Below are 25,033 nucleotides of genomic sequence, written 5' to 3'. Positions count from 1 at the left end.
TACCTTTGTGCAGGCTGGCATATGCTAATTTGGGGGTGGTAACCAACCAATTTTATCTCATTTAAGCATTACATTTTGAAGACTGTGAATATACTTCACAGCAGATTAAACACATTTATGGCATGCACTGACTTCTTCTTGGAGCCCAGAACTTTATAGAGTTGCCTACCAGGGTTACTGTAATGGAATTTATGATCTTAAGAAATTACTAGTTGTATTATTTATCCTGTGATTCATTCATTCAATAAGCTTTTACTGCATAAACTTTGCATCCAGCACTGTAGTAAGTACCCAAAATTGAATAGAAATAGTGGCTTTTGAAAATTGCGCAAAGCAGACCGGGCATGGTGGCTCACGCCTGTAATCCCAGCACTTTGGGAGGCCGAGGCGGGCGGATCACGAGGTCAGGAGATCGAGACCATCCTGGCTAACACGGTGAAACCCCGTCTCTACTAAAAATACAAAAATTAGCTGAACGTGGTGGTGCACACCTGTAATCCCAGCTACTCAGGAGGCTGAGGCAGGAGAATCGCTTGAACCTGGGAGGTGGAGGCTGCAGTGAGACGAGATCGTGCCACTGCACTCCAGCCTGGCAACAGAGTGAGACTCCGTCTCAAAAAAAAAAAAAGAAAAGAAAATTGTGCAAAGCATAGGTAAATATTTTTCTTTACTAAGCTTCTCACTGATAAGCCCTCTTTCTTTTGGTAAACGTCACTCTGTTAGGCGATGTCTGCTTTTACATGAAATGAAATAGTGGCTAAAGCCCTGAAAGAGGCAAGACTACAATGGGCTGAAATAGTTGGTATAGCAACCCCAGAGAAGTGCTTCATTTTCTTTTTATAGTAGAAGCAGGTCCATGTCTTTTGTGGTTTCCTTCACATCTTTGGAGTAGTTATGACTTCTCAGTTTTTCCCCCATTAAACTGCATTGCCTCTTCTCTTTTCCTGACATGCTGTCAGGTATCAGTGTGTTGAATACATACTGCTTGTGTGTCAAAAAAAAAAAAAGAAGGAAAATTTTGATTAGCTGGGCATGGTGGCGTGTGCCCATAGTCCCAGCTACTCAGGAGGCTGAGACGAGGAGGGTTGCTTGAGCCTGGGAGGTCAAGGCTGCAGTGAGCCATAATCATCACTGCACTCTAGCCCAGGCAACAGAGCAAGACCCTGTCTCAAGAAAAAAAAAAATTAAAATTTCGATATGGTAAGAAAACATAAACCATATAAAAGATAGAAATATGTTGAAAATATATGCAATGCACAGTATTTGAAAAACTGATATATTACCTTTAAATTTTTTTTACAACTCAGTAACTAAAATAATACTGCAGTTATAAAATCAGCAAGGAACATGAAGAGCAAAGAAATATATTTTTCTAATAAATGTGAAAAAGTTTCAACTTTACTAAAAATAAAAGTTTCAACTTAAAGCAAGATGATTTTTTTCCTAGCACTTAGGAGAAAGTTTGTTTAAAGACCTATGTGGCAAGGATTTGGGAAAATGGACACTCTCCTAACTGCTGATGGAACTCCATATTGGTATTTTTTTTGGAGAACAATTTGGCTACATTAAAAAAAACTTACATTAAAAAAATCTCATTTTACTTTGCAATATGTTTTTCTGGGAATATACTTAGAGAAATACATAGGGATGTGATTAATATTTGGCTGTAAGTATGCTCATCTTAGTGTTTTTTAGTTGTAAAAAATTGTAAGCATTCCAAACACCCAAAAATTGCATATTCATTTTAAAAAGAAGCCGGGCACGGTGGCTCACTCCTGTAATCCCAGCACTTTGGGAGGCTGAGGCAGGCAGATCACCTGAGGGTCAGGAGTTTGTCACCAACCTGGCCAACCTGACGAAACCTGTCTCTACTAAAAATACAAAAATTAGCTGGGCGTCGTGGCGGGAGCTTGTAATCCCAGCTACTCTGGAGGCTGAGGCATGAGAATCACTTGAATGTAGGAGGTAGTGGTTGCAGTGAGCACCTGGGGCATAAAGCGTGACTCTGTCTCCAAAAAAAAAAAAAAATTAAAAAGAAAAAAGGTTTCAGTTTCTTCATACAGTGAACACTATTCATCCATTAAACATGATTTTGTCAATAAATCTTTAATAATGGCAATATGTTTTTGAGATAATATTAGGTTTAAAACATAGAAATTAAGCTAAACATCAATAAAGTGGTTATTTTTGGTGATGGATTTTTTTTCTCTTTTTTTCTTTTTTTTGTTTTTTTTGAGACAGAATCTTGCTCTGTGCCCCAGCTGGAGTGCAGTGGCATGATCTCAGCTCACTGCAACATCCGCCTCCTGGGTTCAAGCAATTCTCTGCCTCAGCCTCCGAGTAGCTGGGATTACAGGCGCCCGCCACCACGCCCAGCTAATTTTTTTTGTATTTTTAGTAAAGACAGGGTTTCACCATCTTGGCCAGGCTGGTCGTGAACTCCTGACCTTGTGATCCACCCGCCTTGGCCTCCCAAAGTGCTGGGATTACAGGTGTAAGCCACTGCGCCCAGCCGATTTTTTTCATTAAAAATATTTTCAATAGAAATGTTTTTTGTTATTGTTATTTTTAAAATGAGCGATGGGGTTTCGTCATGTTGCCCAGGCTGGTCTCAAACTCCTGAGCTCAAGTGATCCATCCATCTTGGCCTTCCAAAATGTTGGGATTATAGGCATGAGCTACCACGCCTGGCCAGGAAATGTATTTTTATAATTAAAAAATAGTTACTGGGAATCACCATAGAATAAATCCATAATGTATTCCCTAGTCATATCTACTTTCCCACACACAGCACTCCTAACTGCTGCTTCTCAGAGGGCACCATCCGCTCACATGCCTGTGTATCTTTGCTTAGTAACCCTGACCACTTAGGGAGCTCCTGCTCATCTTTTATTCAGTTCAAATGATAACATCATGAAGTCTTTCCCAGCCACCCTCTTTGCTTATTCCACACAATTATTTTGTGTAATTATGTAGTTACAATGTCTTTTCTGCTAGGCAGTGAACTCCTCTTTCATTTATTTTGTAAGTATTTGTTGAGTGCATATGTGTCTGGCACCATGTGTATTGTATACTGCAGATCTAACCATGACCCTAGGCAGACAGGTTCCTTCTGTCTTCAAAGAGTTTATAGTAAAGTTGTTCCTTACAGTATAATATTAAGTATTATGATAGAAGCTCCCAGAATGCTTTGGGAGCTCAGAGAATTGGTAGGTCTACTAGGCTGGTTAAACAAGGAAGGCTTCCTGGAGGGGATAACAGCTGAATACAGTTATATGCCACATAACAACGTTTCAGTGAGTGACACCATATACAACAGTGGTTCCAGAAGATTATAATGGAGCTGAAAAATTCCTATTGCCTAATACTTACTATGTTATACTTTTATTGTTATTTTAGAATGTACTCCTACTTAAAAAAAAAAAAAGTAAACTGTAAAACAGCCTCAGGGAGGTTCTTCAGGAGGTATTCCAGGAGAAGCCATTGTTATCAGGAGATGACAGCTCTGTTCCTGTTATTGCCCCTGGAGGCCTTCAAGTGGGGCAAGATGTGGAGGTGGAAGACAGTGATATTGATGATTTTTACCCTGTGTAGGACTAGGCTAATGTGTGTCTTTGTTTTTAACAAAAAAGTTTAAAAAGTAAACATTTTAATAGAAAAAAGTTAATGAAATAAGGATATAAAGAAAGAAAATATTTTTGTACAGTTGTACAATGTGTTTGTGTTTAAGCTGTTATTACAAAAGAGTCAAAAGTTTAAAAAATTAAAAATTCATGAAGTAAAAAAAGTTATAGTAATCTAAGGTTAATTTATTATTGACGAAAAATTTTTAAACTAATTTAGTGTAGCCTAAGTGTACAGTCTTTATAATGTCTACGGTAATGGACAGTAATGCCCTAGGCCTTCACACTGACTCACCCCTCACTCACTGACTCACCCAGAGCAACTCCCACTCCTGCAAGCTCCATCCATGGTAAGTGCCCTATACAGGTATAACATTTTAAATCTTTTATACAGTACTTTTACTGTTTTTTCTATCTTTCAATATACAAATACTTACAATTGTGTTACAGTTGCCTACAGTATTTAGTATGGTAACATGCTGTGCACATTTGTAGCCTATGAGTGATAGGCTATATACCATATATACCATATAACCTCAGTGCGTACCATCTAGGTTTGTGTAAGTTCATTCTATGATGTTCACACAACAACAAAATCACCTAAGGACACATTTCTCAGAATGTATTCCATCATTAAGTGACACATGATGGTATTAAAAAGAAAGCAAGAATTAGCCAGATCCAGGGGCAGGAGGAAGGTTGTTTCACCTAGCAGAAACAACCTGTGTAAACGCCTGGTATTTGAAAACCGTGATCAATTTTAGGAAGGTCGTTATGGTATTTGTGGATATTGAGGTTGATTTCTGACAATTATATGTAAATTTATCTTAGAAGAAGTACCAGAATTCATTTCTTCTGTAAGAGATTAGGATAACAGCATGTATTACAGAAAGCATCCTAATGTTAAACGAAAATTCAAGTGTGAATAGTAGTTTATTTTTTAAGTATTTGTATTAAATATATTCTCACTAAGGATTGAGAAGTTAGTGTAAAATAATAAAAAGTCTGAATTATAGAGTATTTTAAGTCTATTTTGTAATCTTGATTGGTCCTAATAAAATGTTGCTAAGAGATTATTTGGGAAATACCTTTGAGTTAAAAGATTTAAAATAATGGCAATTTTTACAGCAATGTTTGTATGTAACTGTGTTCTAAATAGAAAAAGATGTTCCTTGTAGCAGAGCAAATATTTCTTATGATTTTTATTATGTGTAATGTGTCCCTCTCAGCAATCAAGTCTTCAAAACTTCCTCTATCTCCTATTAAATTCTCTCTCATCATTTTTGTTTCCTATAGAGATTCTGAAGTTCTTTTTTTCCCTTCTGTCACTGTTTTCCAAACACTTACCCCTATTTCCAATTTCAAATAAAAATCAGTAATTTAAAGCAAATGGATCCAATTGCAATGTGACTGTCATTAAATCATAGTATCCTGGCTCTGTGATTATGCAAAGTATACTTTTTATAGTGTATCAGTCATTGGGTTTACATAGTGAGTGTGTAGTCCTTTTTTTCTTTCTTTCTTGACTAGGTAATATAGTGACTGTTTCTCAAATCAATTTTCCTTTAAAAAGAGATTAAATGAACCAGGGTTTTGTTTTTCTGCTTTTATAGATTTCTTGATAACCGGCTGTTTGCTACCTGCTCTGATGACACTACAATAGCACTATGGGATCTGAGAAAATTGAACACCAAAGTATGCACTTTACATGGTCACACTAGCTGGGTGAAGAACATCGAATATGATACTAATACAAGACTCTTAGTAACATCAGGATTTGATGGAAATGTCATTATTTGGGACACTAACAGGTTTGTGAATAGGAGACCATGTTAGGGTTATGAACAAAAACATTTTTTTAAAGATGGTGAACAAAGTCAGTGCTCTGTCCTGGCCTCGAGAAGGAAACTGGCTTTAGGAAAAGCCACCAAAAACTGATGATATATTTTGTTAATCGTACCTAGTCATATACTGCAACTAAAAATTTTGGAGAAAATTACACCGGAAGGAGACCAAGTAGTATAGTCAATGATGAAAACTGGCGTATAAAAAAAGAGTTTCCTGAATTTAAGGAAAAATATTTTTGTTATTTCTCCCGTGAAACTAAACTGTTTCTCACTTTTTCTTCCCTCAATTCTACATATATTTATTTTGTAATTTTTGTTCTTTGTTTTCATGCATTAAAAGAGTAGTTCTCATTTGGAATGGTACTGATCTCAAAGGGAATGTTTAGAAATAAAGCGTGGGGCAGTTTTGATTGTCACTGTGGGGGAAGAGAACTATCTACTAGCATGTAGTCGGCAAGGACCAGAGTTTCTAAACATCCTGCAGTGCACAGGTCAGTGTGCACAGTGGACTAGTTGTCCCACCTAAAATGCCAGTTATGCCTCTGTTGTGCAACATTCCAACAAAATGTCTCCTTGTAAAGAAATTGATATTTAAAGAGTTGAAGTTTGAAAACAATTAAAATATGCCTGCTTTGCTAGCCATGGTGAAATGATAATATAGTAAACACACCATGATCATTTCTGTGTATATTTGTTTTTGTTGTTGTTTTTGAGACAGGGTCTCGCATGGTCACCCAGGCTGTAGTGCAATGGTAGTCACAGCTCACTGCAGACTGGATCTCCCAGGCTTAAGTGATCCTCCTGCCTCAGATTCCTGAGCAGCTAGGACTACAGGCATGTGCCACCATGCCCACCTAATTTTTTATTTTTTGTAGAGACAGGGTCTCGCTATGCTGCCCAGGCTGGTCTTGAACTCCTGGGCTCAAGTGATCCTCCTGCCTCAGCTCCCAAAATACAAGGATTACAGGCATGAGCCACTGTGTGTGGCCATCATTTTCGAAATATTCTTCTTAAAGGTCATATGTAAAAAGAGAGGGGCTATTCTTAGAGATTTCTAGCTACCCATACTCTTTGAGTGGAAGGCAAAAACTATTGGTTATCTTTAGACAAAGACAAGCATACCTACTAAATGAATTTGTTTACTAAAATTTAGAAATAAAATTTGAATAGAAATATAAATGATAACTTCCAAATTAGTAGAGGGTAAAAAACTAATAAAACATGATCAATCCCATAGAAGCAGAGAAGGGAAGGAAAAAGGATAATTATTTAAAAGAACAGGTAAATTAGGAAGCACAAAACTAGTCAAATACTGCAACTAAAAAGTTGGAGAAAATTATACAGGAAGGAGACCAAATCGTATAGTTCATGATGAAAACTGGCTTACAAAATAAATTTCCTTAATTTCAGGAAAAATATTTTTTGTTATTTCACAAAGCATAAAACTAGTAGGCAGATAACTAACCTAAGCTTCAATCCAAATATTAATAACTATGATAAATGTATACGGACTAAACTGTCCAGTTAAAAATAGACAGTGTTAGATTAGATTAAAAATAAAACAGAACTGTATTTTCTTTGTAAGGGACACAGTTAAAACATACAAACCTAGAAAAGTTGAAAGTAAAAGGATGAGAAAAAACAAACAATTATACATCAAAGACAAAACAGTTGTAGCTACATTAATAGCAAACAAAATAAAGTTTAAGGCAAAAAGCATTACTGATAAAAAGGTACTATAACAAAAGATTAATTCCACTAAAATATAAAAGCTTGTATGCACCTAAAAACATGGCATAAAACCATAAAAAGTAAAAGTGGACAGAATTACAAGAAAGAAGTGAGAAATCTCCATCTCAGTGGAAAATATTAACAGCATTCTCTCATTTACTTATGTAGATAAGACAGACAAAAATGGGCCGGGCATGGTGGCTCACGCCTGTAATCCCAGCACTTTGGGAAGCTGAGGTGGGCAGATCACTTGAGGTCAGGAGACCAGCCTGGCCAATATGGTGAAACTCCGTCTCTACTAAAAATACAAAAATTAGGCCACGTGTGGTGGCTCACACCTGTAATCTCAGCACTTTGGAAGGCCAAGGTGGGTGGATCACCTGAGGTCAGGAGTTCGAGACCAGCCTGGCCAGCATGCGGAAACCCTATCTCTACTAAAAATACAAAACTTAGCCAGGCGTGGTGGCTGGCGCCTGTAATCCCAGCTACTTGGGAGGCTGAGGCAGGAGAATCACTTGAACCCAGGAGGCAGAGGTTGCAGTGAGCCGAGGCTGTGCCACTATACTCCAGCCTGGGCCACAGAGTGAGACTCTGTCTCAAAACAATAACAACAACAACAACAAAAATAAATAAAACACAAAAATTAGCAGGGCCTAGTGGCACACGCCTGTAATCCCAGCTACTTGGGAGACTGAGGCAGGAGAATCGCTTGAACCTGGGAGGCGGAGGTTGCAGTGGGCCAGCCTGGGTGACAGAGTGAGATTCTGTCTCAAAAAAGAAAAATAAAAACAACAACAACAAACAAAAATGGATAAGGCTGTGGAAGATTTAAATATTATTAATAAGCTTGATGTATGACACATATTTGAATTCTGCTACCAACAACTAGTGAAAACATCCTCTGAAGCAAACTTAGAACCAGTACAAAAATTGAGCATGTACTGAACTACAAAGTAGGTTTCAGCTGGTACCAAAGGACTATTATCACACAAACCATTTTCCCTGTTCTTAGTATCATTTAGTTATTAATTTAAAATTCTCATGTTTAGAGACTTATAAACTCACTTTTAAATAATTTATGGATCAAAGAAGAAATCATACTGAAGACAGGTTGAAAATTGATGAACTAAGCATCTTACTCAAAAAACTGGAAAAAAGTTAAAGGATAAACCCAATGAAAGTAGATGTATGGAAATGATAAGTGTAAAAGCACAAAATTGATGATGTCAAAAATGAAAATATAATAGAGGATTTTTTAAAGCCTGCTCTTTGAAAAAAGCTAATTGAATAGGCAATTCTCTGGCAAGATTCATCAAGAGAAAAAGGACATAAATAATATCAGCAATAAAAAAGGAGACAACAATATAAGATGATAGATGAGCTTTATCCCTATATACTTGAAAACTTTGATGAAATAGGCAGTTTACTAAAAAATACACCTTAGCAAAACTGGCCAAGGAAGAAATAGAAAACCTGAAATAGACCTATTACTAGGACTAATATTTAGCCAATATGTACTGGTTCAGCTGAAGTACTGTTAAAAGACTGAACTTCTTCCATACGAATTCGTAAATAGGCACTGCCCTGAGTTACCCTCTGACACCGTCTGACTACCCAGGCCCCTCTTCTATAGATACCTCCCTCATTGCTACCTCCATGATTCAGTAGCAAAAGCCCCCCTTACACAATATTGCGATTCCAGGACCCTGTTCCAGCACAGCCATCTGCATCTATTCTGACTGGCAAGTGTTCATGCGGTGCTTGTTATTTAAATATTCTGAATATCACCTCTGCCACAGCCATTAAAGAAATGGAAAAAATGAATTAAAAACTACCTACAGTACTAATAGAAGAGCAGGTCTGTCAGTTTTACAGGTGACTTCTACCAAATATTGCAAATAAGAGAGAACATCCTAATTTTATTAAACTGATCAGATTACTGAAAAAGAGAATTCTTACATCATATATAAAACTAGTATGACCTTGATACCCGAACTTAACAAATATTAAAAAAAAGAAAGACCAATCTGTAATATGAATGTAAATACAAATATTCTAAATGCAAAGAAATTGAACCCTACATTATAGTAAATATCATGACCAAGTTGGGTTTACTCAAGGAATGAAAAGATGGTTTATCAATAGAAATTATATTAATATAATTACCCACATTAACAGATAAAATGGGTAAATCTGTATGATTGTTTCAAATGAGGAATAAGATTCAACATTTAGTCATAATTAAAAACAAAAGAGAGGAGATATCATAACCAACCTTACAGAAATTAAAAGGATTAATAAGGAGTACTATGAGCAACTTTATGGCAACAAATTAGGCAACACAGATGAACAGATAGACACCTAGGGAGTCACAAATTACTGAAATTGACTTAAGATAAATAGAAAATCTATTGACTTATAGACCTACAGCAAGTAAAGAAATCGAATTGGTAATTTTTTTTTTTTTTAAGATGGAGTCATTGCAACCTCTGCTTCCCGGGTTCAAGTGATCCTCCTGCCTCAGCCTCCTAAGTAGCTGGGATTACAGGCATCCACCACCACCCCTGGCTAATTTTTGTATTTTTAGTAGAGACAGGGTTTCACCATGTTGGTCAGGCTGGTCTCAAACTCCTGACCTCAGTGATCTGCCCGCCTCGGCCTCCCAAAGTGGGGGGATTACAGGTGTGAGCCACTGTGACTGGCCTGAATTGGTAATTTAAAAATACTCCCACAGTGAAAAGCCCAGAATCACATGGCTTCACTGATTAATTCTATCAAATATTTACATAGTAAATAATAACAATCCTTCACAAACTCTTCCAGAATATAGAGGAGACAGGATATTTTCCAACTCATTCTTTGAGTCTACTATTATCCTGATACTAAAACCAGACAGACACCATAAGAATAGAAACTACAGGGCTGGGTGTGGTGGCTCATGCCTGTAATCCTAGCATTTTGAGAGGCCAAGGCGGGCGGATCACTTGAGGTCAGGGGTTCAAGACCAGCCTGGCCAACATGGTGAAACCTCATCTCTACTAAAAATACAAAAATTAGCTGGGCGTGGTGGCGCATGCCTGTAATCTCAGCTACTCGGGAGGCTGAGGCAGGAGAATCGTGTGAACCCAGAAGGTGGAAGTTGCAGTGAGCCAAGATCACACCATTGCACTCCAGCCTGGGGGACAAGAGTGAAACTCCATCTCAAAAAAAAAAAAAAAAAAAAAAAAAAAAAAGGATGGAAAAATCCTCAACAAAATATTAGCAAATCTAACAATATATATAAACATTTTTATGTCATCACCAAGTGGAATTTGTCCCAGGAATACAGGGTTGATTTAACTCCCAAAATCAGTTAATGTAATACATTATATTAATAAAGGTCAAAACCCATATGATAATCAAGACAGAGAAGCACTTGACAAAATCTCTTTGTGATAAAACTAGGCATAAAAGGGAATGTATTCAACAGCTAAGAATCTTGCTTAACATTAAAAGACTGAATGCATTCCCCCTAAGATCGGAAGCAAGGCTCTCACCACTTCTATTTGAAATTATACTGGAGGTGCAACATTGCACTGGAGGTGCAATCAGGTAAAAAAAAGAAAAGGCATTCAGATTGGAAAGGAAGAAGTAAACTGTCTTCATATGCAGGAGATATGTTTCTGTATATAGAAAATAGTAAGGAACCTACCAAGAAATCCACTAGACCTAATAAACAAGTTTACTAAATTCACAAGATATACAATCAATTGTATTTCTACTTATAAGCAATGAACAATCCAAAAATGAATGAAGAAAATAATTTAATTCACAATAGCATCAAAAAGGGTAAAATACATAGGAATAAATTTAACAAAAGAGGTATGAGATTTGTACACTGAAAACTATAAAACATTGCTAAAGGGAATATAAGAAGTTGTCAATAAATGGGGAGATAGTCCATGTTCATGGATTGGAAGACTCCATATTATTAATTAATAACAAGTATTGGCAAGAATGTGGAGAAACTGGAACCCTGATTGCTGAAACCCACATTGCTGGTGGGAATGTAAAATGGAATAGCCACTTTAGAAAACAATTCGGCAGTTTCATAAAATGTTAAACATGGAGTTACCATATGATCCACTAATTCCACTCCTAGATATCTATTCAAGAGAAATGAACATATATGGCCACACAAAGACTTGTACATGAATGTTTATAGTAGCACTCATAATAAGCAAAAATGGAACCAATCCAAATATCCAGCAAGTGGTAAATAGATAAACAAAATGTGATGTATGTATGCAACAGAATACTATTTAGCAATGAAAACGAACAAATAATTGATACATGCTATGACATGGATGAACCTCAAAAAATTATGCTGGGAGAAAAAAGCCAACTTGCAAAAGACTACTTACTGTACGATTCTATTTATATAAAATATCTAGAATAGGTAAATCAATAGAGACAGAAAGTTGATTAGTGGTTGCCTGGAGCTGAGAGTGGGAACAGAAAATGATTGCTAATGGGCAGGAGGAATCTCTTAAGGTGATGAAAATGTTCTAAAACTGGATTGTGTTGATGATTGCACAACTCTGTAAATTTACTAAAAAATTATTTAATTGCGGCCTGGCGTGGTGGCTCACACCTGTAATCCCAGCACTTTGGGAGGCCGAGGGGGGTGGATCACCTGAGGTCAGGAGTTTGAGACCAGCCTGGCCAACATGGCGAAACTCCGTCTACTAAAAATACAAAAATTAGCAGGGCGTGGTGGTGGGCGCCTGTAATCCCAGCTACTCAGGAGGCTGAGGCAGGAGAATTGCTTGAATCCAGGAGGTGGAGGTTCCAGTGAGCCAAGATCACGCCACTGCTCTCCAGCCTGGGCGACAGAATGAGACTCCATCTCAGAAAAAAAAAAAATACTTAATTTACACCTAAAATGAGTGAGTTTTATGGCATGTAAGTTAAACCTCAGTGAAACTCCTGAATCATTAATTAACTAGAGATAGAAGGAAATTTATCAAAAGTATATACTAAAAAATTATAGCACATTTTAAAATGGTGAACCTTAAGAAGTTTTCTCCTTAAAATCTGGAAGGAGAGCTTGCTCACTGTTACCACCACTGTTCATCAGTGCCATGGGGTGGGTGAAGCGGGGGAGGGTACTAGTTGGTGCCATAAAAGAAGGAAGAAAACAATTACATATGGATTGGAAAGAAGAAAACAGTATTATTCACAGATGATATATCAGGGCTTGGCAAACTATTTCTGTAAAGGACCAGGTAGTACATATTTTAGGCTTTGTGTACTACACGGTCTCTGAGCCATCATAGATGATACATAAATGAATAGATGTGGCTGTGTTCATACAAACTTTCTTTACAGAACCAGGCAGTGGTCAGGCACAGTGGCTCATGCCTATAATCCCATCATTTTGGGAGGCCAAGGTGGGAGGACTGTGTGAGCCCAGGAGTTTGAGACAAACCTGGGCAACATAGTGAGACCTCATCTCTAAAAAAATTTTAAAACATGGCCAGGCACGGTGGCTCATGCCTGTAATCCCAGCACTTTGGGAGGTTGAGGTGGGCAGATCATGAGGTCAGGAGTCCAAGACCAGCCTGGCCAATATAGTGAAACCCCGTCTCTACTAAAAATACAAAAAAATTAGCCAGGTGTGGCGGGTGCCTGTAATCCCAGCTACTCAGGAGGCTGAGGCAGGAGAATCGAACCTGGGTGAATTGAACCTGGCAGGCGGAGGTTGCAGTGAGCCGAGATCGCACCACTGCATTCCAGCCTGGGCAACAGTGCAAGACTGTGTCTCAACAACAACAATAACAACAACAAAAAATTTAAAACATTAGCCAGGTGTGGCCGTGAGCGCCTGTAGTCCCAGGTACTCAAGAGGGCGAGACAGGAGGACCCCTTGAGCCCAGGAGTTCAAGGTTTCAGTGAGCCATGATCGCGCCACTGCACTCTAGCCTGGGCAACAGATTGACACCCTGTCTTTAAAACATAAAATAGATAAAAGTGGGCCAAATTTGGCCCATAGGCCAAAGTTTTCTAATCCCTGATCTATATAGAAAATCTTACAAATTCCTCAGAGAAATTATCAGAATTAGTAAGATTTAACAAAGGTCATTAGATATAAATTATGGAAGACAGTAGGGAGGTTCCTCAAAAACTTAAAAATAGAACTACCATATAAATCCAGCAATCCTTCTACTAGGTATATATCCAAAGGAAATTAAATCACTATGTCGAAAAGATATCTGCACTCTCATGTTCATTGCAGCACTATTCACAGTAGCCAAGATATGGAGTTAACCTAAACGTCCATCAATGAATGAATGGATTAAAAATGTTGTAATATACACAGCAAAATACTATTCAGCCTTAAGAAGGAAGGAAATTTTGTCATTTGCAACAACACGAATGAGCCTGGAGGACATTATCTTAAGCAAAATAAGCCAGGCTCAGAAAGACAAATATCACTTACATGTAGAATCTAAAAAAGTCAAAAACTCATAGAAGCAGATAGTAGAATGGTGGTTACCAGGGACTGGGGACAGGTAGGTGGAGTACAGTGGAGGGAAACTTTGGTCAAAAAATACAACATTTCAGTTAGGAGGAATAAAAGTTCAAGAGATTTATAATGTACAACATGATGACCACTGTTAATGACAATTTACTGTTGTTATTATATATAATTGAAATTTGTTAAAAGTAGATTTTAAGTGTTAGCATCATAAATGCTAAGTCTGTGAGGTTTTATATATATATATAATATATATAACCTCACAGACTTAGCATTAACGATGCTATATATTATATATATAATGATGATGCTATATATTATGATGCTATATATTATGATGATGCTATATATTATGATGCATTATATTATGATGCTATATATTATATATTATATAATATATATACATATATGTATATATATACATATATGTATATATATACATATATTATATAATATATATGTATATACAATATATATTATATAATATATACGTATATATTATATATTATATTATATATACATATATATTATATATACATTATATATAATATACACTATATAATATACACGTTATATATTATGTAATATAATATACACGTTATATATTATATAATATAATATACACGTTATATATTATATAATATATACACGTTATATATTATATAATATATACACGTTATATATTATATAATATATACACGTTATATAATATATAATATATACACGTTATATAATATATAATATAATATATACATTATATATTATGTATAATATTATATATACATTATATATTATGTATAATATTATATATACATTATATATTATATATTATATAATATATAATATATTAATTATATAATATATAATGTATATATAATATATACATTATATAATATATAATTATATACATTATATATTATATATAGTATATTATATATACATTATATATTATATATTGTATATTATATACATTATATATTATATATTGTATATTATATACATTATATATTATATATTGTATATTATATACATTATATATGTATATATGTATATTATATATGTATATATGTATATTATATATGTATATAATATATAATATGTATATAATGTATAATATATAGCATCATAATATAATGCATCATAATATATAGCATCATCATAATATATAGCACCATAATATATAGCATATATAATATAATATATATAATATATTATATATTATATATATATAACCTCACATACTTAGCATTTTTATATATATATATTAATTAGCTTGATTTAGCCATTCCACAATATATACATATTTCAAATATCATGTACACCATTAAAAATTTTTATTTTTTTAGGCCTGGCGCGGTAGCTCACGCCTGTAATCCCAGCACTTTGGGAGGCCAAGGCGGGTGGATCATTTGCGATCAGGAGTTCAAGACCAGCCTGGCCAACACGGTGAAAGCTTGTCTGTACCGAAAATACAAAGATTAGCCGGGTGTGGTGCCACACACCTGTAATCCCAGCTACTCGGCAGGCTAAGGCAGCAGAATTGCTTGAACCTGGGAGGAGGAGGCTGCAGTGAACCGAGATAGTGCCATTGCACTCCAGCTTGGGTGACAGGGTGGAATATAGTGGCACAATCATAGTTTACGACCACCTTGTCCTCCTGGGTTCAAGCCATCTTCCTACCTCAGCCTCTCAAGTACCTGGGACCACAGGTGTGACACTCTGCCTGGCTACTTTTACATTTTTTCATAGAGACAGTGTCTCATTATGTTGCCCATGCTGGTCTCTAACTTCTGGCTCAAGTGATCCTCCCACCTCGGCCTCCCAAAGTGCTGGGATTACGGGCATGGGCCACTGCACCTAGCCAATAAGCAAATTTTAAAATAAAGGGCATAAACTGCCTGGGCACAGTGGCTCACGCCTGTAATCCCAGCACTTTGGGAGGCCGAGGTGGGTGGATCACTTGAGGTCAGGAGTTTGAGGAGTTGAGCCTGGTCAACATGGTAAAACCCCATCTTTACTAAAAATACAAAAATTAGCTGGGCGTGGTGGCAGGCGCTTGTAATCCCAGTTACTCGGGAGGCTGAGGCGGGAGAATCACTTGAACCTGGGAGGCGGAGGTTGCAGTGAGCCAAGATCACGCCACTGCATTGGGTGACAGAGTAAGACTCTGTCTCAAAAAAAAAAAAAAAAAAAATATATATATATATATATATGAAAATAGATATTGCAAAGTTACCCAGAATATAATATGAAAAAGATATTGAAATGAAATGAAAAGATAGAAAATATAAAGAAGCAAGTTATAAGAAAAGGAGAGTCAAACATGAATGTTTCATACATATATTTGGAGCTCTAAAAGAATAGAGAAAATCTGTGAGAGGCAATATTGGAATAATGACTGAGAAACTTTCAGAATATATGAATAATATGAATCTTAAGACTTGGAAAGTCAAACGAATCCCAATAAAGATAAAAAAAAAGAGATCCAAATTTACATATACCAGTGAAATTGCAGTACTCTAAAGACAGAGAAAAGATTAACCAGAGGGGGGAAAAAAGATAAATTACGCAAAGTAACAGTCAGACTAATAGCAGACTCACAAATAGTAACAATGGAAGATAGAACTCTGTGGAAAATTATCCTAAATATTCAGAAAGAAACAACGACCTAAAATTATATGCTCAGCTAAACCTTTATTCAATAAGATGAGTTGAGCTGGGCATAGTGGCTCATACTTATAATCTCAGCACTTTGAGAGGCTGAAGTGGGAGGATCACTTGAGACCAGGAGTTCAAGACTAGCCTGGGCAACACAGCAAGACCCCATCTCTACAGAAAATTTAAAAATTAGCCAGGAGTCGTGGTGCACACCTGTAGTTCCAGCTACTTGGAAGGCTGAAGTGGGAAGATCCCTTGAGCCTGGGAATTTGAGATTATAGTGAGCTATGATTATGCCACTGCACCCCAGCCTGGGCAACAGAGGGAGACCCAGTCTCTTAAAAGAGAGTGAAATAAAGATTTTCAGAACAGGCTGGGCATGGTGGCTCATGCCTATAATCCCAGCACTTTGGGAGGCCAAGGCGGTGGATCACCAGAGGTCAGGATTTTGAGACCAGCCTGGCCAACATGGTGAAACCCCGTCTCTACTAAAAATGTGAAAAATTAGCTGGATGTGCTGGCAGGTGCCTGTAATCCCAGCTACTTGGGAGATTTATAATGTACAACATGATGACCACTGTTAATGACAATTTACTGTTGTTATTATATATAATTGAAATTTGTTAAAAGTAGATTTTAAGTGTTATCATCATAAATGTTAAGTATGTGAGGTTATATATATATATATATATATAAGTTAGCTTGATTTAGCTATTCCACAATATATACATATTTGAAACATCATGTACACCATTAAAAAATTTTATTTTTTTTAAAGGCTGAGGCAGGAGAATCGCTTAAACCCAAGAGGTGGAGGTCACAGTGAGCCAAGATTGCGCCATTGCACTCTAGCCTGGGCAACAAGAGTGAGACTCCGTCTCAAAAAAAAAAAAAGATTTTCAGAACAATAAAAAGCGAGAGCATTTACCTCAACCAAGTCTAACTTTTAAAAATTCTGGCCGGGCATGGTGGTTCATGCCTGTAATCCCAGGCATGGGTGTGGTGGTGAGTGCCTGTAATCCCAGCTACTTGGGAGGCTGAGGCAGGAGAATCGCTTGAACCCGGGAGGCAGAGGTTGCAGCGAGCTGAGACAGTACCATTGCACTCCAGCCTGGGTGACAAGAGCAAAACTCCATCTCAAAAAACAAAAAACAAACAAACAAACAAAAAATTCTGAGGGATATACTTCAGAAAGAAAGGATCAGAAAAGGAATGTTGGAAATGAACAAAGGAATGATGAGCAAAAAGACTGTTAAGCATGTATGTAAATCTCAATATACATTGACTGTAAATTCTATTTTTTTTTAACAGCTGGAGTTTTACAACTTTTTCTTCTGTTACTCATTTTCATTATATTCTCTCATAGGGTGGTGCAATCATAGCTCACTGCACCCTCCACATCCCAGGCTCAAACCATCCTCGCACCTCAGTCTCCAGCTAACTTTTTATTTTTTGTAGAGACAGGGTCTTGCTATGTTGCCCAGGTTGGTCTTGAACTCCTGGGCTCCATCTGTCCTCCCGCCTCAGCCTTCCAAAGTGTTGGGATTACAGGTGTGAGCCACCACCCCCAGCCTACTGATCATTCTTATTGGCATCAAAAATATGCATGTAAACTGACATTAATTTTAAAAATTGTTTTCTGTGACCACAGGGCTATTAGTGTTACATTTCTTCTGGATTTAATGATCATTACAATATTATTAGTCCACAATTGATTAAAACAACATGTGTTATTTTAAATAATAATTATTAACATAAAAAGTAAAATTTATTGGAAAGACATCTCATTTTTGAAGTTTCAATTTTTTTTTTGAATAGAGACAGGGTCTGTCTGTCTGTCACCCAGGCTGGAGTGCAGTCGTGTGATCATAGCTCACTGCAGCCTCAAACTCCCAGGCTCGTGTGATCCTCCCACCTCAGCCTCCTAAGTAGTTGGAACTATGAATGCACACCACCATACTCAGCTAATTTATTTTAATTTTTTTAATTTTTGTAGAGATGGGGTCACCCTCTTGCCCAGGATGGTCTTGAACTCCTAGGCTCAAGCAATCCTCCTGCCTTGGTCTCCCAAAGTGCTGGGGTTACAGGCATGAGCCACCATGCCTGGCCTCAAATATTTTTTAATTGACACATTGTAACTGTACATATTTATAGGGTACAATTTGATGTATTGATACATATATGTTGTATAATGAGCAAATCAGTGTTAGCATGCACTTATCATTCCTTTGTGGTAAGGACACGTAACAGTCACTCTTCTAGCTATTTTATAATATACTGTATCTTACTATTAACCATCATCACCCTACTGTGCAATATTAATACCCTAGAACTTATTCCTCCTAATTGTAATTTTGAGCCCATTGACCAAGCTCTCCTCATCCTCCCTACATTTTATTTTGAAGGGCAAAAAATATGATTATTACTGAACCGTTATATTTATGATAACTCTAGATTTTGTTGGCTTGGTTTCTCCTGTAGGTATACAGAAGATGGGTGTCCACATAAGAAATTCTTTCACACACGTTTTCTCATGCGAATGAGGTTAACACCAGATTGTTCCAAAATGTTGATTTCAACATCCTCTGGATATCTCTTAATTTTGCATGATCTTGACTTAACTAAGTCTTTAGAAGTAGGCAGCTATCCCATTTTAAGAGCAAGAAGAACTACTTCAAGTTCAGGTAAGCTTTTCTTTTTTGGTCAAAAAGGTTTTTCTCAAGAATCTCAAACATAGAGATGATATAGGTTTCTTTTCTGAGAATGATAGCAGGAAAAGGGAAGACAATTTTTTAAAAGGCATTCTTTAGAAAGCTCAGTGATGGATTTTTATCTACGCAAGTATAATGATATAATGATTTGTATGTATCTCTGACATATCATTCATATGTACCTCTGAATCACAAATGGACTAGGAGGAATAACTGCTGACCCTAAAGTATTTTCTTTTAGCTTTATGCTAGCCACAGGATCTTTTCATCAGTAATTTTGAATCATCACTATCTCAAAAATTAGTGATGGCACAAGGTCTTAAGTCCTTCTGGAATCAAGCAGAGCTTTTATTAAATTATGGTCAATATAGAGTTTTAGTTTTATCTGTATCCTAGACTTACAGATGTCCAGATACAGGTAGCTGGTGCCATCTTATCTCATTACTCTCTAAACACTCTCTTGCTAAACTCTGTCTCTTCTCCCATTGCTGATTTTGTTAGATTTAAGCAAATTTAGGGTTCAGAAAAACGTACGTATTGTATTTTATCAACATTATGTGATTTTAAAAAGACTACATTTCATCTACCTTTGGGAAAGAGGGGACTGGTGTGGGGACATACCCATCATTTACATTATAAACAAAAATCCAGGGGAAAAAAGACAAGCATTTGGAACATAGAATGCTAATAAATTGCTATTAAAAGGCAGCTTTGAATGGTTGGGGCCAGGTGCGGGGGCTCACACCTGTAATCCCATCACTTTGGGAGGCCAAGGTGGGAGGATCGCTTGAGCCCAGGAGTTCAAGGGTAGCCTGGGCAACATAGGAAGACCTCATCTCTACAAATAACTTAAAAATTTAGCCAGGTGCAGTGGCTCACGTTTGTAATCCTAGCACTTTAAGAGACTGAGGTGGGCAGATCGCTTGAGCCCAGGAGTTTGTGACCAGCCTGGGCAACATGGTGAAACCCTGTCTCTACGAAAAATACAAAAATTAGCCAGATATGCTAGCATGCATCTGTAGTCCCATCTACTCAGGAAGCTGGGGCAGGAGGATCACCTGAGCCTGGCAGGTTGAGGCAGCAGTGAGCCCTGATTCTGCCCCACTGCTCTCCACCCTGGGCAACAGAGAGAGACCCTGTGTCCAAAAAAAAAAAGGAAATGAAAAAAAAGGTTGGAACCTTTCTCCTTGTTCACAGGACCACTTCTGAAGATTCCTTTGGGAAAGTACAGACATCATTGTACTGCAGTGCCTGGTATAATTGTTAAAAGTAGAAATTTTAAGTTTTACCAACTTACTTGCAAACAAGGGATTTCATAAATATACGAGTATAATCCTTTGAGATTCAAATTTGCCTTTTAAGTTAAACATGATAAGCAACTCTAACTTAGTGAGAAATAGTGATTTTGAATGTCTAGATGGCCTATTTCAACTCAAAAACCAACAAGGTTTTCAGTTTTCTAATGGTAATTCTGATACTAAATAACATTACAGGAAATTAGACTAGTAAGACTTCTTAACATAGGTATGGGACCACTAGCAAAATGTGGTGATGAAATAGACATTGCTATTTGGAGTAATATATCAGACTCCACTACCTGATACTCATTTTATTTTTTTCAATGTAAACTTTGTGTCACATTTCACAGTATTCACATAAACTTGGCACAGTGGCACATGCCTGTAGGCCCAGCTACTCAGGAGGCTGAGGCTGAGGCAGGAGGATCACTTGAACCCAGGAATTAGGAGTCCAGCCTGGGCAACATAGCAAGATCCTTGTCTCAAAAAAAAAAAAAAAAAAAAAAAAGACTATTCACGTAATTTCCAGAATGATAATGGAAGTTTTTGGTATAAAGAAGAATCTCTTCATGTTTCTGGTAATGGGCCTGTTGTTTGGACCCTATTTTAACATAAAACAATAGGCTTAAGAGCTTAGTTTTCATTTTCATGGAATTTTTGGGTTCCATTTTAGTACAGAAATGATGAGGATCCAAAGACACTCCTATGATTATTTGGTTTTTCATTTTTATTTCATATAGTCAAGTTTTTGATATAAAAGATTCAGAAAGGGACTAGATCTTAGAACACTTCAAAGAGCTGTCTTGCCTTCATCAGTCTTATAGGCCAGTGATATATGAGCATTTTTTTAAAATTTTAAAACTATGGTTCGAGTAGAAAATTAAAAAGTTAAGGGCCACTACCAGAGTTATGCTAGGTTTATTGTCAGAATTTTTTATATTTTTAAGATTTGACCACTTCATCAAGTTCATCTGGTCCTAGAGTTTCTGGCTCACCTTGTCATCATAGTGATTCTAATTCTTCTGAGAAACACATGTCACGAGCCTCTCAAAGAGAAGGTAGGTTAAAAGTTGGATTTTATAATCTTGTAACAACAGATTATGCCAATCTGATTAATTATTGATTAAAACCAGTTTTATGGTTTTAATCCATGAAAATAAAAGCAATGGAGATGAGGTGATTTTTCCCTCAGTCATCATCTTCAAAAAGCTAACCGAGAGTCCCTGGGGTTGAATATCTTGAGTTAAATCTTAATGGAACTTGAGCTTTGGTTTTATTAGCTGGACTTAGTTTGGTCTAGTTTGGAGAGGAAGTAGTTCAGAAATACAGATTTCAATCAAGATTGTTGTGAAAATTAAATGAGATTATGCATGTGAAAGCTCTGTATAAATATAAGGCATGAATTTTCAGGTAATTGTGAAAGTCACCTGGTTACCCTCAGACTTTTTGCCCTGCCATTTCCTTGTCTCTACAATGCCTGACAGCTTCAAAGGGTTTGTAGGATAAAGTGAGCTACCATCTGGCTCCACTCTGTATTTCCCAGGTTTTTCCTAGCCATTCTGGCAGAACTAGTTGCTCTGCCCTATACCTTCCACCACACGCCCCCCCAGTTGAAATGGTTTCTGCCTATACAAATTCCACATACTGTTCCTCTTCATACTAATTGACATATAAGCTCTTATACCATTCATTGTTTATTCTTCTCTTTGTGAACTGAGTATTAAGAGCCAGATATGGCTTTTTTTTTTTTTTTTTTTTGGTCACTTTTGGAGATAGACATTTCTCTACCTTGGTATTTTGGGCAGAGACTAAATCTTAGACTTCTAATTTGTGTTTTCACTGGGTGGCTTTGCCTAGTAGATGCTGGTTATCTTGCATGGCTACTTATGTCAGTAGAATGGTTTAAGAGCTCTTTCTAACCTAACCTATGGGCTATCCACTTGCCTCTGGATATTGAAGTCTGTGATATTTCACTTTAAGGTTAAAGGCTCCTCCTCTTAAAGATTTAGGCCCAGAAGTATAACATTTTTCCTTTGATTTGTAACACAAACATCTTTTGCAGATTCTTCCTGTTCTCCTTCTACTTGTGCTATGGGAAACAAGTCAAGGCTTCTAATAATCACTGAGAAAAATCTTTATTGGTTGACTATACCGTCCACAAGAAAAAGAAACTTAATTTAAGAAGAAAAGAATAGTTAACATGCTTGCTTGTTATTGACCAGTGGTAAACACACAAACATAAATATACAGCAGTTCTATGCCACAGAGAGTTGAGAATGAGGGAAGAGATGATATATGAGGAGGCTGGGAAGAAGAGGAAAATGAGAGGGTGAAAAGAGAGGGAAAACGTGGGAGAAGGTGGGGCTTATAGGTGAAGTTGCTCTAAATGTTGGAAATCCTGGATCTTCAGATGTCAGAGTATGTTAACACCATCCTTTGGCAGATATAATAGCTGTATAGAGCAGGCTTTCAAATGCATTTCAGCATTAGAACTCTATTTTTGACATGAAATCTGCTGTGGATTCTTAGAGATGTAGCACAAATAAAATCAAAGTAGCTCTGGTTCAAGAAAAATTAGGGAGGCTCTTGACCCTCCAGCCTTCCCCACTCCATCTACACCTCAGCTCACATGTGGTTCCCCACTTTTGCCATCTCCTGAGGAACCCCAAAGGAGCACAGTTAGCAAACCACCTACTTAGAATGCATTTCTCGTCTGGTTTTGTTATAGGTTTTCCAAATTAATTCTTAAAATAAGAGTATATTTTTCTCTAAAATTGTTAAAGTTCAATCACATGTGAAATAGTTATTTCAGTATAGTTTTGTTATAGCAGTGTAATTTACAGCTTCACATGTTTCTGTTAATAATGTAGTAATCTAAAAGGAATCTTTAAAAAGAAGGTAACACATCTGCTTGACAAGCAATTCACAAAGGATCTGACAGAGGGAGCTCAATACCTTCAAAGTAACTCCTTCCACAGTCAGAGAAGTGTTGAAATATTTCTCTTGCTATTAAATTTCTAAGTTGCTTCCTTACAGTGTCTATGAAAGTGGTTTTTCACGCACCTGAAGGATATAACATACTCCTATTATTAACAGTGCCTTACTCCAGCGGTCATTTTCATTGAGAGTTAGGTAGAAGGAAAGGATGAAGCATAGTAGAATCACCAGGAAGATGTATGATTGACAATGTCTCCCATCCCTTGTTTTGACATGCCTTTATGTGAGGTGTCCTTCCTTACCTCCAACATTTTATTTTTTGTTTATAGTGTTGTTTTTGCAGGTGCTTAAGTCCTGATCTTTTTATTTGCTTAAAAGGCAATCCTCATGGCTTCCAAGTATTTCCTTCTCTGGACCAGAAAGCACCAGGACCAATGAGAGGAGAATTGTTACCTTTTACCTTTCTAGAGTCCTTTCATGTCACATAACTTTGGTTCTTACTTAAATAAAGAGCTTTCTGAGATGTAAGATCCAAATAAAAGAACCCCTAGTCAGCTTCTATGCCTTAGCCTTAGGTCAGTGATGATTACTGCTGTGGGAATTTGGATCTTTTGTTCTATTTATACCCTTTCCCCACACCTTCATCCCGCCAAAACTCACACACCATACATCGGGGAGTACCACGCTCTTTAACATATGGTAGCATAAGGGGCAGACTAAGGAATGATGGCATGGGAGGTGGCTGCCAGAAATAAAAAGCTTTGATGAACTGCCTTAGTTTTTTGATAATACAAATCCCGCATCCTCATTTTCTTATATCTCAGGAGTTTCACCACGAAATAGTCTTGAAGTCGTAACCCCTGAAGTTCTTGGTGAGAGTGACCACGGAAACTGCATCACGTCCTTACAGCTGCACCCAAAAGGCTGGGCCACTCTTCTTCGGTGCTCAAGCAACAGTGATGATGAGGAGGTACAGGCAGCAGCACTCCACCTTCAACAGGGCTCATTGGACAAATTGCCATTGCCGTGTGTGCAGACCTTAGGCCGATCGCTGACTGCAGTCTCTGCCTTCAAGGGCATACTGCTAGAGATCCTGCTTCTCGACTCTCCTGTTTCTGTCCTCTCTTGTTTCATATGGTATCATTATCCCTTCCAAACTCTTCTTATTCCTCTCCTGCTGGGGTTGAGCAAGGTGGGAGGTACTTTAAAGGCCAGCATCAGCTCAGATTTTGCCCAGCTTCTTAAAATCCTGCCTCTTTCATCTCACCCTAAAAAAACAAACAAACAAACAAACAAAAACTCCTTGTATAATAAACATAGGTCTGAAATGTTTCAGCTAAGCTGGCTAAATGTGAGATTTTACTAAGCCAATTGAGTATCATAATTTTCTTTTTTTAAAAACCAGGGGAAACTCTGGGAAAGGAAGGGACTATACTGATGACTAGGGGGAAAGGTGTTAAATGACTTTATGATTCTCATCACTCTGGAAAGCAAGAGTCTTCCAAGGATCTCACTGGTCCTAGAGGCCACAACTGAAAGGAGAGAAGAGAAGAGCCTTTGAATTGTGTAGGGGAAGAGGTAAGATACTCTAGGGCTTGGATGTACTCCAGGAATTTTTAAAATATCAACATTGTTGTTGCCCTTAGAAAAGAGAATGTATTACTACAGAAGTCACAGGCAGCCTCAGGGAACAAAAGGCTTTAAAGCA

At 37.1% G+C, this 25,033-nt stretch overlaps 1 protein-coding gene across 4 annotated transcripts in view; it reads left to right on the top strand.

Moving 5' to 3' along the window:
* DCAF10 (DDB1 and CUL4 associated factor 10) overlaps positions 1 to 25,033 on the top strand; it is a 67,482-nt gene that overhangs the window by 35,718 nt on the left and 6,731 nt on the right. Inside the window, exons 3-6 of one of the 4 annotated variants that reach the window (XM_054500244.2) lie at positions 5,237 to 5,434; positions 18,861 to 19,063; positions 21,336 to 21,446; positions 24,150 to 24,295. In XM_054500244.2, coding sequence (XP_054356219.1) covers positions 5,237 to 5,434; positions 18,861 to 19,063; positions 21,336 to 21,446; positions 24,150 to 24,295 — 658 coding nt within the window. The remainder of the gene's footprint in view (positions 1 to 5,236; positions 5,435 to 18,860; positions 19,064 to 21,335; positions 21,447 to 24,149; positions 24,296 to 25,033) is intronic. The other 3 variants (XM_054500245.2, XM_054500246.2, XM_054500247.2) reach the window with 3 other exon arrangements.

This window comes from Pongo pygmaeus, chromosome 13 (genome assembly GCF_028885625.2).
Source record: "Pongo pygmaeus isolate AG05252 chromosome 13, NHGRI_mPonPyg2-v2.0_pri, whole genome shotgun sequence".
NCBI lineage: Eukaryota > Metazoa > Chordata > Mammalia > Primates > Hominidae > Pongo > Pongo pygmaeus.
The sequence above is the reverse complement of the archived record's forward strand: the minus strand, read 5'-3'. Positions and strand labels throughout refer to the sequence as shown.